Here is an 18,644-nt window from a genome sequence, read left to right on the forward strand (position 1 = left end):
AATATGAAAGCTCCTGGTGACGATGGGATATTTTACATTTTAATTAAAAAACTCCCTGAAATCGCTTATCAACTTTTGGTTAAAATATTTAATAACTGTTTTAAATTAGCATATTTTCCTAACTTATGGAAAACTGCTAAGATTACACCTATTTTGAAACCAGATAAAAATCCAGCGGAGGCTTCAAGCTATAGGCCAATTAGTTTACTTCCATCCATAAGTAAATTATTTGAGAGAATAATTCTTAACAGAATGATGTCACATATTACTGAACATTTCATTTTTGCAGATGAACAATTTGGTTTTCGACATGGGCATTCCACTACTCATCAATTGCTCAGAGTTACTAATATGATACGAGCTAATAAAGCCGACGGCTATTCTACTGGAGTTGCTCTTCTAGACATAGAAAAAGCATTCGACAGTGTGTGGCATAAAGGTTTAATCACGAAATTGCTAAATTTTAACTTTCCAATTTACATTGTAAAAATTTTACAAAATTATTTAACTGATCGATTTTTACAGGTTGTCTATCAGAATTCTAAATCTGATAAATTTCCTGTTAAAGCAGGTGTGCCTCAAGGCTCGATCTTGGGCCCAATCCTGTATAACATATACACATCTGATCTTCCTGAATTACCGGCTGGCTGCACAAAGTCGTTATTCTGCGACGATACAAGCATTTCCGTAAAAGGAAAAAGTCTTCGTGTCATATGTAGTCGACTGCAGAAAAGCTTGGATATTTTCTCCAAATACTTGCAAAAGTGGAAAATTTCTCCCAATGCTTGTAAAACTCAATTAATTATTTTTCCTCATAAGCCTAGAGCTTCTTCCCTTAAGCCAAATAGCAATCACATTATCAAGATGAATGGAGTTGCTTTGAGTTGGTCTGACCAAGTTAAATATTTGGGATTAATTTATGATAAAAAACTTACTTTTAAAGACCACATCGAAAGTATTCAAGCAAAATGTAATAAATATATGAAATGTTTATATCCTCTTATTAACAGAAATTCTAGACTTTGTCTGAAAAATAAACTATTGATTTACAAACAAATTTTTAGACCGGCGATGTTATATGCCGTTCCGATTTGGTCAAGTTGTTGTATTACAAGGAAGAAGAGTCTTCAGAGGATTCAAAATAAAATTTTGAAAATGATTTTGAAGCGTCCTCCTTGGTTTAGTACATTAGAATTACATAGACTTACTGGTGTTGAAACCCTAGAAACTATGTCGAACAAAATTATTTCAAATTTCCGTCAAAAATCGTTGCAATCCTCTATTGCTATGATTAGGTCTCTTTATAGATCATAAGTTAGCTAGGTTAGATATTAGGTTAAGATTTATATTTTTTTCCCTTACATTTAGGTTGTAATCCCTACTGCTAAATAATCTTAATTGTCGTAACAAATCATAAGAAATCAGAATAATAGTATATATTGCAATTCTAATAGTGTTGAAAAGTCACCACTTGTGATTGAACACACAATATGATATAGGATAGTTACTCTTAAGTATTTTATGTAATCGAATATTTGCCCCAATAAAAAAAAAAAAAAAAAAAAAAAAAAAAAAGAGTTTTCTATCTTTGTCCGGTAGATAATGATAAAAAATTATAGTTTTTATTTAAGAGAAAGCACCTTACATGCATTTTAAAGCAACTGATGCAGTAATCCTTCACGAAATTTTAAATCGAAACTGCTGGATGTGACAAAAAACATGTAAACAAACCACCAAGTGGTGTCATTTGACGGCAAAATGACGTCACCGCAAAATGATCTATGGTGCAGGCTTTACCTACAGACGGTAGATAAAGTACAGACGCGCAAAGAGCGTGACATCCCAATAGAAAATTTTGACAGATGCTGTTTTACGCGTCTACCGACGAAATATGATGCCAAAGAAATCAACACATTAATCAACCGACTTCGTCGGATCGCGTTGGGTGGTTGTCTCCGGCACCCGACGCATTGGTATATTTAATCTGTTACCGTCGGGTAACGATTAAATCAGGTGGTGACCGGTTTACTCTGTACAGAATGATCTTTTGACAGCTTAATCCGATTGAATTTTAAACAAGGCCAGTTTACTTCTAATTTAGTTGTTCTTTATTTGAATAGCTAGGTAAGTATCCTTTGCATAAAAAGACAACTGCATTGAATTTGTAACTTATTATCACTATTTTAGTTGGAATTTGGCACTGAAAATTATTGTGGGACTATTTTTTCCTATCGGATTGTGGAGCCGCACAACGGAGATAGAGGTTAGTTGTTAGTAATAAGCTGCTCTTGACTCGGTTGATATCTTCCTTAATGGAGCTCCGTCCGGATCGGCGTCGCCGTCAATCAGGCATGGAATCGAAAAGGTTCTGCGACAAGTTCATCTCCTTTGTCACGATGCAAACGGATTGGTTCGGCGGAGGAAATTGATCGATTGGTTTGATGAAGGAAATTGATTATTGATAAGCAGGTTAGTGAAATGAAACTATAGGAGTCTATATAAGTGTTCGTGTATGTTCCGAAGAGAGAAATTTCTTCAACGAACAGCTTTTTTTTCGATTCCAATTAATTACCTTTTGATTGTTACAGGTTGTCATAGCGCCGGCGTCGCTCGTGCTATTTCAAGTAGTCTTCTCCGTTCAACTTGGTCTTGGGCCGCTGGTCGCCAATTTCTCAGAAGTCGCAAGTCGCTTTTGAACTGGTCGAGCGATCCCGCATGGTGGGCATCTCTGTTGCTGAGGCAAGAGGAGTTGTTGAAGATGGCCACTTTCAGGGCATTATTAGGAGCATTATTATTAGAATTAGGTTTAGTTTAAGACTGTTCAATTTAATGCTCTAATTGATCCACCTATTTTGTCTGTATTGATAAATTTTATGTCCCGAATAATCGACCTATTTCGTCTGGTTCCGTAGGTTACAAAATTTTCTCCATCGATGAATCCACCTATTTCGTATAATTTACATATTTCGTCCTCTGATTCCTCCACCGATCTGATCGGCTTTGGTAGGCAAGTTAACTGCATACACCGATTAATCCACCTATTTCGTCAGTATTGACAAATTTTATCTCCCGATTAATCAACCTATTTCATTTGGTTCCATCAGGCACCTCTATTTCATCACCCGACTAAACAGCCAATTTAATCGGTTTTAGTCGAACGATTAAACATACCGACGAATCGGTAGATCGCCCTGTTAAACTCCCATAAGCGTCATTGCAACAATCGACCGATTCGTCGGGTCCAAAATCGGGCGATTCAGCCGACGCGAACCTACTAAATCGGAGGAAAAGTAGGGGGGATTTTTTATCGGGATAAAACACTAATCGAACCGTCAAATCGAGGCTCCAAATGAGCAAAGTAAACAAACTTGTGTTTCGCATAGGCAGGGAAGACTAAGTTTTGTAATATACCTGAAATGTTAAAACTTAAACTATTGATTTACTAACAATATATGAATTAGTTACCCTCAATATATCACATAATGCTTTAAAAAAAATCAATTGGCTTGTTCAATTTGCAAAATATGCGTCGTAATTCGCGAAGTTTCACGGAACATACCTCGCGATTCACGCAACTTACTGCTGATTATAGGAAGATTGATCCAATTCTGACTGGTACTGGTAGCCAAAATTGTTTGAATAAAATAAACAAAAAGAGTGTTGCCGAATTGGTAATTTTTCTCTAGGCGTCTGTAGATTATCTACCGTCTGTAGCTTTAAGCGGGGTACGCTGCTGAAAAGTAATGGGTAAAAAGATAGGACAAGAAATGCTCAAGAAACCGATTTCTTTTACGATTTCTTAAGCAGTACGCACCTCATAAGAAATATTGTTTCACGTCCAGATGGGGCAGTTTTACACGCAAGTGAATTAAAACCTTACTTTTCCGGACGGAATAATATCCGGCGCAATTATTACCACAAGAAAAAATGACAGGTGGTTGCTCATATTGGAGTTGTCAAAATTTCTTCGGTAAATATTGCGATTATTATCTAAAATTTTTCTTTCGTCGGTTTAGTTGTGCGCCTAAGAGCATCCGTAACGGTGCGCTAGTATTTTAGTTGCTCTGGTGACTTTGAACAGCGCTGCTATATTTTTAGTCACTCGTTTTCGTACCGGTCGTTGCTATCGCGGCTGTTATTTTAGTTGCCGTATTCCGTACCGGTAAAAACCATACAGTTGCTTGGAACCAATTTGTAAACCAATGAAAATTAATCATAAATTTAAATAATTGACTATTTAGACACCTCATTATGGGTGGATGTTATTCCAGACACAAGTAACAGGTATGGAAGCGACGGAAATGGTACGTACGCGAAGGAACGAACTGTAAGACGGCCGAATATCGATCGGTCGGCACAAAAAGAACCAGAGCGTTTGAAGGACGATTACTTCTCGAACAATTCTACATACAGTGCCGAGTAATTCCGCGACCTCTTTCGGACTCATGCATTATTCATGCGCATTGTGAAGGACGTAGAGAAGCTGGCAACCAAGCTGCCAACGTTTATTTCGTTTAGCGGCCGAACTCAAACAGATGGTTACTGGAAAAAGGATAAATACCCGAGCTCCCAGATCGTTAATTGCGGCTACTGGGAATGAAAAAATTGTCACCTTACTTATGTTTTCGTGTCCGCCGGTCCGGTAGAATAAAAGGATGAAATCAGAGATCTCCACTCTCGACCGACCCTCTACACTGTCCTTGCGCATTCCAGTCAGGTGCTTCTCTGCAGATTTCGTTCACTCCTTTCTTCATGGTGTGTCCGATCCGTTTCCCCCTATTTCTCCGAATTTTTGTTGCTATCGGCCGTTGAATGATTTATTGTAGGTAACGACTAATAAACAACTACAGGTTTTGTGTTGTCTCCGCTGAGACGCACCTTGTTTCGCAGGCATACAGCCAGTAGTACGGATTTATTGTTTGGGTTGAAAATTCGGGTTTTCAAATGTAGAGCGATTTGTACAACAAACGGATATCACCATTGGCGGTTGCGGTTTCTCGTTGTTCGGCTAGAGAGTTAGTCCAGGCTCTACTCACCTACAATCTCGGTTAACATCTCTTTCTAGTTCGGTGTATCGTTGATGAATAGCTATCTTAGCTGATCAAGTTCACGCTCGCTCTTCCTCTACGTTTCATCCGAAATCCACTACCTCCGAACGCTGCGCACTTTACCAAGGGTTTCGTCACTGGTGCCTGGTGGTGATGAGGGCGTTCTTGATGCCGCCATGTGTTTCATTTCTATGATAGCCCCCTCTTCCAGATGGGGGAGGGGTCTCGAGCCACCATAGAAGCATTTCTTGCCTTCAAACACCTCCACATGCCAAATTTGGTTTCATTTGCTTGATTAGTTCTCAAGTTATGCAGAAATTTATGTTTTATTTGTACGAGAGCCCACCCCCCTTCCAGAAGAGAGAGGGGTCACGAACCATAATAGAAAAAAAACTGGCTCCAAAAATTTCCACATTCTAAAGTTAGTTCCATTTGCTTGACCAGTTCCCAAGTTATGCAGAAATGTCTGTTTCATTTGCATGAGACCTCCCCCCCTCCTTCCAGGGGGAGGTTTCTCAAGCCATCATAAGAACCTTTCCCGGCCACAAATGCATGCTAATTTTCACGCCGATCCGTTCAGTAGTTTCTGAGTTGTAAGGTTCGTACAGACAGACAGACAAACAGATTGCTATCCGAAAGCAATACTTGCATTCACAACAACAACAATATACCCCGAACCGCAGTTTTTAATAGTAATTCTCATTTGATCCACAATTTTCAATAATAATCCGCATTTGATAATTCTTTGGGTGAGATAGCAGCCTTCTCCAGCGCTGTTATCGGGTTGCTAAATTTGTGCACGCGCTGCTTCCCGAAAGCCCGGTTACTATTTTAGCAGCGCGTTTAGCAGCGACCGGTATACGGTACAGAGTGTTGACAGAGAGCTGCTAAATTGGGTTTAGCAGCGCACCGTTACGGTTGCTCTAACAGTTGCGCGCAGCTCTGTTCTGGTTGCTCGTAGTCAAAGTACAGCCTGAATTCGTTAATTGGGCCACGACTGCACTCCAGCTGATTCGCTAATTGGGCCGACTGACAGTTGTTAGAAATTTCTAAACTCGAAAATTCCATACAATTTTGACATTCAAGTTGTCACATAGCCCAATTAGCGAACGCCCAATTAACGAACCGCCCAATTAACGAACCACCAATTAACGAAACTTTGCTGTATCTCTTTTACACTCTTACGAAATCTCGTAAGAAACTGTCAACGCAAGAGTGATGAGAAAAACAACAATATTTCTCTCTCGCTCATCAGCTGAATGCTAGGGTAGCTTGCTTCGTGTTTGCCCGTTCAAACATGGACAAATTTTTTACAAACGCAATCAACATTTAAATTTTATCATTTTCGGTTAACGTAAGACATTGTAACTGTGTTGTTTGCAAGTCTGTACGTAATAGGACAAAACAAATGTTATCTAAGCAAAGAATAAGAGCATAAACATAAAAAACTTACACGTGCTTACACTGTCAATAGGCGTTTTTGACAAGCTATCGCCCGCTTAGAGGCGCTGCATAAAAAAAGTGATGAAAAGTAAAATCGCTGTCAAACTCCATACATTTTTGAAAAAAGCTGAAATAAAATGCAGTTTTTGATTAACCCTTTCAATTGTCAGGATTTTAGATAGCGAAATATTGGAAGAAATTTGTTTATTTACGTTAAGGCAAGTGAAAATATTCGAATTAATTAACTTTATGGCAGAAAAATGTTAATGTTTGATTTTGTACCGCATGAAACAAAAGTACATAGAGTCAGCTGTAAAGTTTACATATCCTGGATAGAGAATCACCAATTATTTTCAGTCTTCAGCGTTTTCCAATGTGTTTTCAAATGCTAACGGATTTATTTTCTTGATTAGCATCATCTGCGCCAAGAACCAAACATATAACCTAACAGTTCGTAACCATAAATACACTTGCGAAGCTCTAATAATCTCCCGAAGCAGAAACAATATATATCAAATGAAAGGTAATGCTTTTTCTTACCTTTATTATCCATTTTCACCATTCCCACTGTTGGTAATTCAATAAAATATTACATTTAAAGTCGAGTTCCATATAGGTGCCAGCAAGCATTTTGGGAATTGCACTTTTTATGTAGTTCCAATAATCACAACCAGGTAGCGAACGGTTGCTCTTAGTTTTGCTCGAATTCGCCTATAATATATGATTTACCTTTGCGCACAACTATATTAAACTGGAAAACGAAATATTTTCTCGGGAAGCACAATAGTAAGATTTTTTCTTGAGCTGTTTTCTTTTCAGCAGCGTACCCCGCTTTACCCATCATCACCTTCTGTGTTACGTAATATTTCAACAGTACCTTTTCGAGTGTTCTCGTTTTTTTGGAAAATCTGGCATCTCTGCGATCAGGGTCAGACACCCAGACGTCAGTTAAAAACTTGTTTTTATTTATTTCTTCTGCTGCTAGCACGTGAAGTTACCACCATCATTATCAGTTTAAAATTATATATTTTTCGAAGCAAGTGATCTAAAATAAAGTGAACTAAAATGGTCAACAAGCACAAACCGTCCGGTGGTCGTCGCCGGGGCCAGCAGTTTCTCTCGGTGGCAATGAAAAAACAACGCCGTAAGGAGCGTGCCCAGCGGGCACCAGTTTCCCGTTTCAAGAAAAACCTAAAACACATCGAGCGCAGCAAGGAGGCAAACGAGGCCCTGAAGCGGCAGCAGGAAGCGGAGCGCAAGTACAAGACCAAAATGAACGGTCCATCCGTTGAGGAGCAACTTGTTGAACAGGATGATGGCCTTCTGTCGTCGGGTGACGAACTCGAGGAACGTGAGGACGATTTCGAGGTACTGATGAAGACGCTGAACGGCGGTCGTAAAGGTACCGCCAAGCGGGAGGAGGCGATCGAAAGTGATGAAAGTGAAAGCGAAAGTGAGGAAGAACAGGAACAGGAAATGCAGGTGGACAGTGGTGGAGAGAACGGCTCGTCCGATTCGGATGGGGAAGTTGAGTTGGGTCATGAAACGGATGAGGAACAAACCGAACCGGAAGGGGATCCTTATTTGGCTCACGTTAGCAACAATATTAGTAATCAGATGCTGGAGTCCCTTTCTGCGGAGCCGGTTGTGGTGCAAAAAAGTACCGTCAAGTTCCGAAAGTTAGGACAACTGATGGTGGAGATTCCAAAGGATGGTAAAAGGGATAACAGAGGTAGCACTCTTTTGGCGGATGATGAAACGTACGCTTCCGAAGGAAGCGTTCCTAAACTGTTGGATCTTGATAAAGAGCTGTATATAAAGGCTAAGATTAAACGTCGGTTGGAGGATGGTTCGTTTTTTACCGATCTTCAGACGGAATGTTTCTCAGTGCTGAACAACTATCAGGATTTGTTCTACCCGGCGAGAAGTTTGGACAACGGAGAGGAAATTCGATTTGTCTACTGCCTGCATGCCTTGAACCATATACTGAAAGCAACTTCAAAAATATTACACCATAATTTAAAACTTGCAGAAGCCACCAGTCACAAAAAGAAGAAGAAGAAAAGTACCCCGAAGAAGGAGACGGTTGTTCCCGAATATCGCGATCAGGGTTTGGTTCGTCCTAAAGTGCTGATCGTGGTGCCTTTTCGAAGCGCAGCTTTGAAAGTGATCGAAACCCTGAAACAATTATTCGCTGGCGATGATTCGAAAGCGGTCACCAACTACAAGCGCTTTCAGGCGGAATACGGCGGAGACACACTTTACTTCCCGAAACACAATCCAAAGCCGGAAGATTACGAGCGAACGTTCGCCGGCAACACGGACGATAATTTTCGTATCGGAATTTCGTTCGGTAAAAGTTCGATGAAACTGTACACTAAATACTACAATTCGGATTTGATTGTGGCTTCGCCACTGGGCCTGCGCATGACTATCGGCGCGGAAGGAGAGTCGGAACGAGATTACGACTTTCTCGCTTCGATTGAGCTGCTGATTTTGGATCAAGCGGAAGTTTGTCTGGCTCAAAACTGGGACCACGTGATCCATTTGATGGATCACCTTCACCTGCAGCCGCAAAGTACGGAGCACACAGACTTTTCCCGCGTCCGCTATTGGTGTCTTAACGGCTGGTCCCGTTTCTATCGGCAAACGGTTTTACTGGCTTCTCACGATCTGCCAGAATTTCGATCCATCTTCAACAACAAATGTTGTAACTATCGGGGAAAAGTTCGGGTTGCCAATCCGGTCAAAGGTGGCTCCATCCGACATGTAGTCGTGCAAGTCCCACAAACCTTTCACCGTATTGAGGTGAAATCATTGGAACAATCATTTGATGCTAAGTTTCTACACTTCACAAGCGTCTTGCTACCGCAGCTCCGCTCAATCACAATGGCCCGCTGTTTGTTGTACGTTCCGTCCTACTTCGACTACGTCCGATTGCGAAACTACTTCAAAAAGGAGGAACTAAGTTTCGTGCAAATATGCGAGTACTCGAAGGATGCCAAAATCGCGCGTGCTCGGGACATGTTCTTCCACGGTAGCAGCCATTTTATGCTGTACTCCGAGCGGTCGCACTTCTTCCGCCGTCCCCGGATCAAGGGCATCCGCCATCTGGTGTTCTATCAGCTGCCAACCTATCCTTCATTTTACGCTGAAATGATCAACCTAATGGCTAACGATTATCAAAACCGGAAGGACGGAATCGATGCTAGTTCAATGACAGTGACCGTACTCTACACCAAGTACGACCTGCTCCGACTGGCGTCAGTTATCGGTACCGATCAAGCCAGCAAGCTGGCAGCGAGTGCCAAAGCAGCACACACCTTCACCACGCTAAAGTAACAAACGAATAAAGCTTTTTCTAAATACTTCTGTTTATTGAAAACTAACCACCTTTTTGCACCCCCCGAAACTCACTCCCACTTTTTCGACACATCAATATACTCCCCGTCGGGCATTTCGTAACCAGCGACGGGGGGCGTCGAGACGGGTCCTTCCGTTTTCAATGGCAGCAAACCACCCCCGGCGCCGTCTTGCTGCAGATCCGGTTGTATTGCCTGCTGGTAGAGCGCTTCCGATTCCAGCCGCAGCTCGTTTAGTGCCTTGGTTTGTGCCGCCAGCACTCGGTCGATCAGCTGATAGTAGGCTAGCTTTTCCTCCATCTTGTACTTGGCCCATTGCTTTTCCAACAGTATCCGGCTTTCGCGTTCCTGCTCGCTGACCTGCAGGCCGCCCGTTCGTTTTCGCTTGTCCTGTTCGTCGAGCAGTTCGATCGGCACTTCCAGCTCCTCGACCGGTTTCAGCTGGCGGGCGTTTTTCTCCAGCCGGCGGATCATTTTTTCCAGCCGCTTTCGTTTACGTTCCTCGCGCTGTTTCAGAACCTGCGGATCGATTTTTTTCTTTTTCTTCAGTGGTTCTGCGCACAGTACTGGTGTGTAGTGGAAACAGTGGGTGCTTCCGGTGTGCAATGATCGGACCAAGGCGGAGCGCATCGCCGGTTGAAGGGTGGATCTGTATAAACGGTGCGTGGTATTTTAAAACAAGTCAAATGGAAACTGTTGATTTTATTACCTTAGAACTACATTAATTAAAGACATTTTCTATAATACAGCAACGACGGAGGTTGATAAGATTTTATTTTGCAAAAGTTTGTTTACGAAATAATTCTACGCACTGCACCGCAGCGACGAGCTGAACGACGTTTCGAGTTTCGAATCGATCGATTCAAAGAAAACGTCAAATATTTCGACCTTTCAGACGGATGGGGTTTACCATTTTGCTCGAATTATTGCTCTTTGCATTGAAAGTTGGATTTTGAACACACTTGTCCAGTCACACATTTTGTAGGTGAGAAAAGTTGCCAAAATTTCGTGGGAAAAAACCATGAATCTTGGTTGATTTCTATTTAAATTCTAATGCTTACGTAGAGTTGTTATCGACGCAAAGAATAATATAAAAATAGTTTCTAAATACATAATTCCACGCATAATTCATAACTTGAATAAATATGCAGCATATATGAAATATATGAAAAATTAAATACTATTTGCTTTCCCTACAACTGGTACTGGCGCCACTGCTAAATCAAATGTCAGCTCAGATGGGAGAGTTGTAATGATGGGAAATGTCGGTCAAAATCTATAACGATTATTGATAAAGTTTCGTTATCGTTAATAGTTAATAACGATAATATGGCAATATAAGCAAAAATACGTAAGAAATAGAACAAAAATGTTAAAATAATAACAAATCAAGAGGAAGATTTCAATTTAAACCCTCCAATTTTTGATATTCTTCCATGACGATAAAGTTTGATGGTATTATCGATATAAGATTACTACTGTTTTACCTGACTCACTGCGAATATGCGTATTATTGAAATAAAACGTAACAATGCGCTTTATTCGTTTATAACGCATATGCAGTTAATATCGATAACAAACGATTTTTTGTAAGTTGTGCTTTTGTTATTGCATTTAAGTTGTAAAAAGTTGCATAAATAACAATTCAGTTTCACAATACAATTATTGCGTACTACTGGCACATGAAATATAACGTTTAAGTACGTTATTTTTAGTGATCAAAATTAACGATATTTTCGATACAAGGGCGATATTTTTCGAAACCTTTCGAACCAACACGATACCGCGAATACAACGCATTTCGCAGTGAGTCAGGTAACACAGTAGCGATATTATCAGTAGCACACTTTTCATCATAGTTTTGAAGGTTGCACTTAATAACTGTGCAGTCCAATTGAGTGTGAAGAGCGCAATAATACGCAGCTTTTTTATGATCGCATTTCTATATTTTAATCATAAAACAAACATTAGGGTATACACGTAGCTATGCTATCCCAGTAAACCATTTGGTTTGTATATCTCGATTGCAACTGAGATATACGGAATCATATGTGAACGAAAAAGTTATATTTCACGCCATATAAGAACATATATGTACCAAAGTGGAGGCGATAGAGGATAGAGGAGGCGAGCAAAACTAAGAGCAACCGTTCGCTACCTGGTTGTGATTATTGGAACTACAAAAAAAAGTGCAATTCCCAAAATGCTTGCTGGCACCTATATGGAACTCGACGTTAAATGTAATATTTTATTGAATTACCAACAGTGGGAATGATGAAAATGGATAATAAAGGTAAGAAAAAGCATTACCTCTCATTTGATATAGTGTTTCTGCTTCGGGAGATTATTAGAGCTTCGCAAGTGTATTTATGGTTACGAACTGCCCAGTAAACCATTTGGTTTGTATATCTCGATTGCAACTGAGGTATACGCAATCATATCTGAACGAAAAAGTTATATTTCACGCCATATAAGAGCATATATGTACCAAAGTGGAGGCGATATACGTGCGAAAATTTTGACAACTATTTGTAATTCTATTTTGCGCAGTTTTTATAACACGTAACTAAATACTCCTGAATATATGATATAGATATAATCAAATATTGCAATTGTCTATCCTGCTTTATAATTCACAGTCATGAATTGTATATGAAGACACGCACGATTGCAAAACAACTTATTGTTCACTTCGATTTGACATACTCTAATCATTATACAATTCCAATGTGAAATTGACATGAAAACGATTTAATGTGAACTTTCTATTACGATTTTGTGTTATCTGGGTGATAGGTTATATGTTTGGTTCTTGACGCAGATGATGCTAATCAAGAAAATAAATCCGTTAGCATTTGAAAACACATTGGAAAACGCTGAAGACTGAAAATAATTGGTGATTCTCTATCCAGGATATGTAAACTTTACAGCTGACTCTATGTACTTTAGTTTCATGCGGTACAAAATCAAACATTAACATTTTTCTGCCATAAAGTTAATTAATTTGAATATTTTCACTTACCTTAACGTAGATAAACAAATTTCTTCCAATATTTCGCTATCTAAAATCCTGACAATTGAAAGGGTTAATCAAAAACTGCATTTTATTTCAGTTTTTTTCAAAAATGTATGGAGCTTGACAGCGATTTTACTTTTCATCACTTTTTTTATGCAGCGCCTCTAAGCGGGCGATACCCAAGTAACAATTTCAGGCTGATCAAACGCTTTTATAGCTGATTTTATTCAACCTGTGGCTGATCTATGGTTTAGGTTTAGAAATAAAAACCTTTTTTCAGCTCTTAAACATCTAAATCTGGTGATTTTATCAAGCTTCAGGCTAATTAATAGCTGCTTTCGAAGCTGCAATGAAGCTTAATAGAAACTTTTTTGCGCTTTTAAATAGCCAATTTGCGCAATGCTGTCAATTCTATTTTTAGAACGAGAAATAGTTTTGCAATCTGTTTTTCCAGTCGCTTAATCAATGCTTCATCAACCTTTATGCAGCCAAAAAAAATCTATCTTTAAATTTAAAAAATGAAGCGCGGCCTTTTTTTATTTTGCTGTAAACATGTTTCGAACGTGATATTTTTAATTTCGAATAACTTTAATTCGTATAAGTAAGCTATAGCTAATTAAAAATGCATGTCTTTTTTCCGGGAATTGAACCCGCCATCTTTTGATTCATAAGCACTCACCGTATGATCCGCCCCATTTGCATCTGCAGAACAGACAGTGAGAATATCTTTACACCTGAAGCCTAGCCCGCCTAGCGTGAAGCAGTCGATAATGTCGATAACGGATAAGCTTTTGCTGTCAGCCGAATTGCGAAATTCTATGATCTGACAGTAAGTGTGCTGTGAGCCGAAAAAAAACTTGGTAGAATTTTGTAAAGCCACTTTAACACCTCTAAGCAGCCCTAAAGTAGTTTGAAAGCTGTGAGCCTAATGAAAGCTTCCACTCTACATTTTAACACCTTTAAGCAGCCGTAAAACGGTTTGATGTTTATGGCTGTTGAGAAGCAGATTGTTTAGCAGAAAAATCCACTATTAAGCTTGTTTATGAGCTTTTGGGAGAGAACTGGTTTGAAAAACTTAAAGTAGCTTAAACATCGCTTATTTAAACACCATTTAAGTGCTTACTTTATGCAGCTTTGATCGCCTTAAACCAACCCGTAAACAGCCATTGCTCTTGCAATTCAGCTACCGTTGTTACTTGGGTAGCTTGTCAAAAACGCCTACGTGCGAAAATTTTGACAACTATTTGTAATTCTATATTGCGTAGTTTTTATAACACGCAACTAAATACTCCTGAATATATGATTAAGATATAATCAAATATTGCAATCATCTGTACTGCTTTATAATTCACAGTCATGAATTGTATATGAAGACACGCACGACTGCAAAACAACTTATTGTTCACTTCGGTTTGACATACTCTGACATACAATTCCAATGTGAAATTGACATGAAAACGATTTAATGTGAACTTTCTATTACGATTTTGTGTTATCTGGGGAACTGAGATTCCGAAGATGATATTTACTCGGACAATGTCCTTTCGCAAGACCGGTAAGCTTGCTGAGATCTCTCTTATTGAGACTCAGCAACTTTTAACCCAGTAACCCAGGGGCAGATACTCGACGTTATATATTTTTAGATTGTTTGAGCGATTGTACAGCCATCCTACTGGCCATAACTGTTCGGCTCTCCTTTTGTTTCAGCCCACCCTCCAGCACACAGTCAGAGATCAGACAGAGTGAATCTCGACCCGTGAGTAAAGAGTTGGTGCCACATCTTCGTTTGTCGACTCACAACGAGTCGGCGTGTTGAGGATAGACGAGGATCAGGACTGAACCTCAGCTAGCGCATCGTTCAAGTCCTGTTCCTCCGCTACTCTCCTCTCATTCGTTTCTTTGTTTTTCGGCAGAGGGAGCTTGTACGGTAAGAAATCGTCCACTGCATCAGTGACCGGTTTTATGCAGCAAGGGCAAATTGCTGTGGAGGGCGGCCTGGTACTCTACAGGCTCCGTTGCGGCGGGAGAATTTATAGAACCCTTCCACCTCGGCACGGGTCGTGTCACTCCTTGGATTAGGGGTTTATCCATTCAAGTTTTTACATTATAGCCACGGATAACAGCTATTACAACCATCTCCTTTAGGGAGTTTGGACCCTCTGCTTTGGTTTCTGCGAGTCAAGAGAACCGTCCTGCAGGCGGAGAGTTTACACTTCAGCCTTCGCATGAGTGCCCGTTCTGTGTCCGCATACGACCCTAGTTTCCACCGGTTGTCCGATTTCCACTAAAAAACGTATCCCGGATGGTACCACGAGGAGGTAGAGATAGGAGTTGCTGAATAAGAGGCTGTGGAACCTCATGGTGGTTCTGGGCGCATTGTTCAACCATTTACCACCCATGAGATCTCTAAAACAACGTTCAAACGTCGTGTTGAATGGTTTGCTCATCAGCTTTGTAAACTAAACTAATAATTTACCTAATTTTTCGTATTGCATATGCGTTGGTTCAAACGAAATCATGAACGAGTGATAGGAGTGATATGAAAACAATTTTGTCGGGCTGAATTTTGTTGCCTGTCCTATGAACAGGTTGAGCATGCGGACGTGTCGCCACTGATTGTTGTTGTAGAACTTTCAAGCGTACGCCCAGTAAACCATTTGGTTTATATATCTCGATTGCAACTGAGATATACGAAATCATATCTGAACGAAAAAGTTATATTTCACGCCATATAAGAACATATATGTACCAAAGTGGAGGCGATATACGTGCGAAAATTTTGGCAATTTTTTGTAATTCTATTTTGCGTAGTTTTTATAACACGCAACTAAATACTCCTGAATATATGATTGAGATATAATCAAATATTGCAATCGTCTATACTGCTTTATAATTCACAGTCATGAATTGTATATGAAGACACGCACGACTGCAAAACAACTTATTGTTCACTTCGATTTGACATACTCTAACCATTGTACAATTCCAATTTGAAATTGACATGAAAACGATTTAATGTGAACTTTCTATTACGATTTTGTGTTATCTGGGCGTGAGCGGAGTTTCCAAAAGCAAATAAACATTGTCGAAAAGTATACCCACTAGCCGCCATTAAGCGCGGGAAAAGGTGGATAGTCTCTGTAGCTTATTGCGCTTCACACTCAATTGGACTGCACAGTTATAAAGTGCAACCTTCAAAACTGTGATGAAAAGTGTGCTACTGATAATATCGCTAGTAATCTTATATCGATAATATCATCAAACTTTATCATCAGGGAAGAATATCAAAAATTGGAGGGTTTAAAGTGAAACCTTCTTCTTGGCTTGTTATTATTTTAACATTTTTGTTCTATTTCTTACGTATTTTTGATTATACTATCATATTATCGTTAGTAATTATTAACGATAAAAAACTTTATCAATAATCGTTATAGATTTTGATCGGCATTTCCCATCATTACAACTCTCCCATCTGAGCTGAAATTTGATTTAGCAGTGGCGCCAATAGACCAAATCATCATACCGTCAATTGACAGATACTGGCGCCCTTGTTTACATTTTGGAAAACTTTCCTTTCCGTTTATAGCGAATGTAGCGTGTGTTTTAACATTTTACAGGCATAATGGCTTTTAAATTTAGTCCTAATTCTGTTTAAACTCGGTTTAAATAACAAACTTGCCGTTTAAACGGCTGAAACTTTTTTGGACTCTGCGGTCTGTTTGTAAACAAGGGCGCCAGTATCTGCCAGATGACGTCACCTTGATTTGGTCTATACCAGTTGTAGGAAAAGCAAATAGTATTAAATTTTCCATTTATTTTATATATGCTGCATATTTGTTCAAGTTATGAATTATGTGCGGAATTATGTATTTAGTAACTATTTTTATATTATTCTTAGCGTCGATAACAACTCTACGTAAGCATTAGAATTCAAATAGGAATCAACCAAGATTCATGGGGTTTTCCCACGAAATTTTGGCAACTTTTCTCACCTACAAAATGTGTGACTGAACAAGTGTGTTCAAAATCCAACTTTCAATGCAAAGGGCAATACTTCATGCAGCTGCTTTTGCTCTTGCAATTCGGTTGCCGTTGATGTTGCTTGGTGTGGGTACGCAATCGGTTGATCGGTCAAACACAAATCGAGCTGCATGGCCGGTTCCTTTTATTAATATTTGACATTCGGCCGCTTTGAAACTGATCTAAATCTGACAGATATTATTTTTCATATATTTCGTCGTCTTTCGCACTGTTTCGTGGAGAACTAAAGTATCAGCTCGTTTACAACTTTAAAAACTTTACATTTATACCCTTTAAAGTGTTAGCAAACTCTGTCGCAATGAGCGTAAAGGTAAAACAGAATGTATATTTCCCGAATTAATTTTTAGAATTGCCCTTATTGGGCTCTGCTTGAGCCCTACAGTTTTTGTAACCTCAATTACGTAATGATAAAAGTTCTCGATGTCTAAATGTTAATAAAAAAATCTCCCAACAGAACGTCGCCCAGCTGGTGTTCCTGCAAAGCAGCCGCCACTTTTCGCGGACCTCAGTCCGTGCGGCCGAAACCGGCGAGGTAGCCGAAGGCTACAAAAGGCTAAAGGCCATCCAGGCTAAATTCCAGGTATGTGCCCGTCACTCGCCATAGTTTACCAGTATGTAACACAACTAAAGCGAAATTGCTTTTGATTCACAGAAACCGGACGGCAAGCCGGTTTTCCTAAAGGGCGGCCCAATGGACAGCGCGCTATACTATACGACAGTGGTGCTGTGTTTCGCCGGAATCGCTGGCATGGGAAAGCTGTTCTACGAGCTGAGCTACCCGGCCAAGCAGGAGGACTAAAACTGTTGTACCACCACACCATCAGTTTCCTTCAATTTTCCCCGTGCTTAGTAGTCAAAACGGTCAAAATTTGCATTTATTCTGCTTTGGTAAATGATTGGGCATTCGTGAAAGTAGAGAGCGACCCTCCTTTTAGTCGGAAATAATACGGGATTTGTTCGCAACCATCCTACGGACAGTGTTTGCCTTCAGTGATGCGGGCTGGCTGGCTGGCCCCGGGTGGTTGCATATTCCATTGAATGATGTATTTATTTGAAACTGTATTAAGCATTTAAAGGTAGCAAATAAATGTTTGTTTTGAACGAAGTGGCTGAAAATAATTTGTAATGCGTGTTTTATTTTCTAAAACAAATGTTTATCACTTCCAGTGAGTACTAACTACTCGGCCACGGCTGAAAATAAAGAGAAAAAAAACTACTCGGTCAGCTTTCTTCAACAGAAAGTATCTAGGTTTCGAATAGAGAGAGCTTTGATTAGCTCTCTAGGTACATAATGGTTGTACTATTCATTTGTATAAACATTTATGAACTAATACTAAAAAAGTTTGGAATAAACTGGAGATAATTGTAATATTAAATAAACAATCATGTAATGGCTGGCATCAATTGTTTGGGATTGAAAAAGATGAACGTATTCCTTTAAATTCTACTATTTTCTATTTATTATTCTCAGAGATACGCTTTCCAACAGAATTGAAAGGGAACTACAAAAACTTTTGAAAAACTAGTTCAAATAATTGAATGATTGACTACAAACTACAGTGATAATGAGCAAAAACCTAAAGTAGGTTATTTAAAGCTGCATTCCAAAATGGGCAATAAAACATCCGAGTCCAGTTCATGTTCGGTTTTATTATTATTCTGCTCGAAGCACTCTCAATAAATATTTTATTTTAACAGTACTATTTTCAATTGTACATCTAGAGCTGGGCGGAA

General features: G+C 39.5%; 3 protein-coding genes across 3 annotated transcripts; 2 read left to right on the forward strand and 1 right to left on the reverse strand.

The window, feature by feature from the left end:
• Window positions 1-7,556: 7,556 nt before the first annotated feature.
• LOC128732326 (U3 small nucleolar RNA-associated protein 25 homolog) lies at window positions 7,557-9,833 on the forward strand. The gene has a single exon (XM_053825571.1). It carries the CDS (start codon window positions 7,557-7,559, stop codon window positions 9,831-9,833), a length of 2,277 nt encoding a protein of 758 aa, XP_053681546.1.
• A 26-nt stretch (window positions 9,834-9,859) lies between these two features.
• On the reverse strand, window positions 9,860-10,676 carry LOC128745284 (39S ribosomal protein L40, mitochondrial). The gene is made up of 2 exons (XM_053842317.1): window positions 10,563-10,676; window positions 9,860-10,502 (listed from the first exon to the last, which is right to left on the reverse strand). Exons 1-2 carry the CDS (start codon window positions 10,586-10,588, stop codon window positions 9,905-9,907), a joined length of 624 nt encoding a protein of 207 aa, XP_053698292.1. The 5' UTR covers window positions 10,589-10,676; the 3' UTR covers window positions 9,860-9,904.
• A 6,409-nt stretch (window positions 10,677-17,085) lies between these two features.
• On the forward strand, window positions 17,086-18,029 carry LOC128745290 (cytochrome c oxidase subunit 7A, mitochondrial). The gene is made up of 3 exons (XM_053842323.1): window positions 17,086-17,220; window positions 17,365-17,490; window positions 17,563-18,029. Exons 1-3 carry the CDS (start codon window positions 17,209-17,211, stop codon window positions 17,707-17,709), a joined length of 285 nt encoding a protein of 94 aa, XP_053698298.1. The 5' UTR covers window positions 17,086-17,208; the 3' UTR covers window positions 17,710-18,029.
• Window positions 18,030-18,644: the final 615 nt, after the last annotated feature.

This window comes from Sabethes cyaneus, chromosome 1, assembly GCF_943734655.1.
Source record: "Sabethes cyaneus chromosome 1, idSabCyanKW18_F2, whole genome shotgun sequence".
Lineage (NCBI taxonomy): Eukaryota > Metazoa > Arthropoda > Insecta > Diptera > Culicidae > Sabethes > Sabethes cyaneus.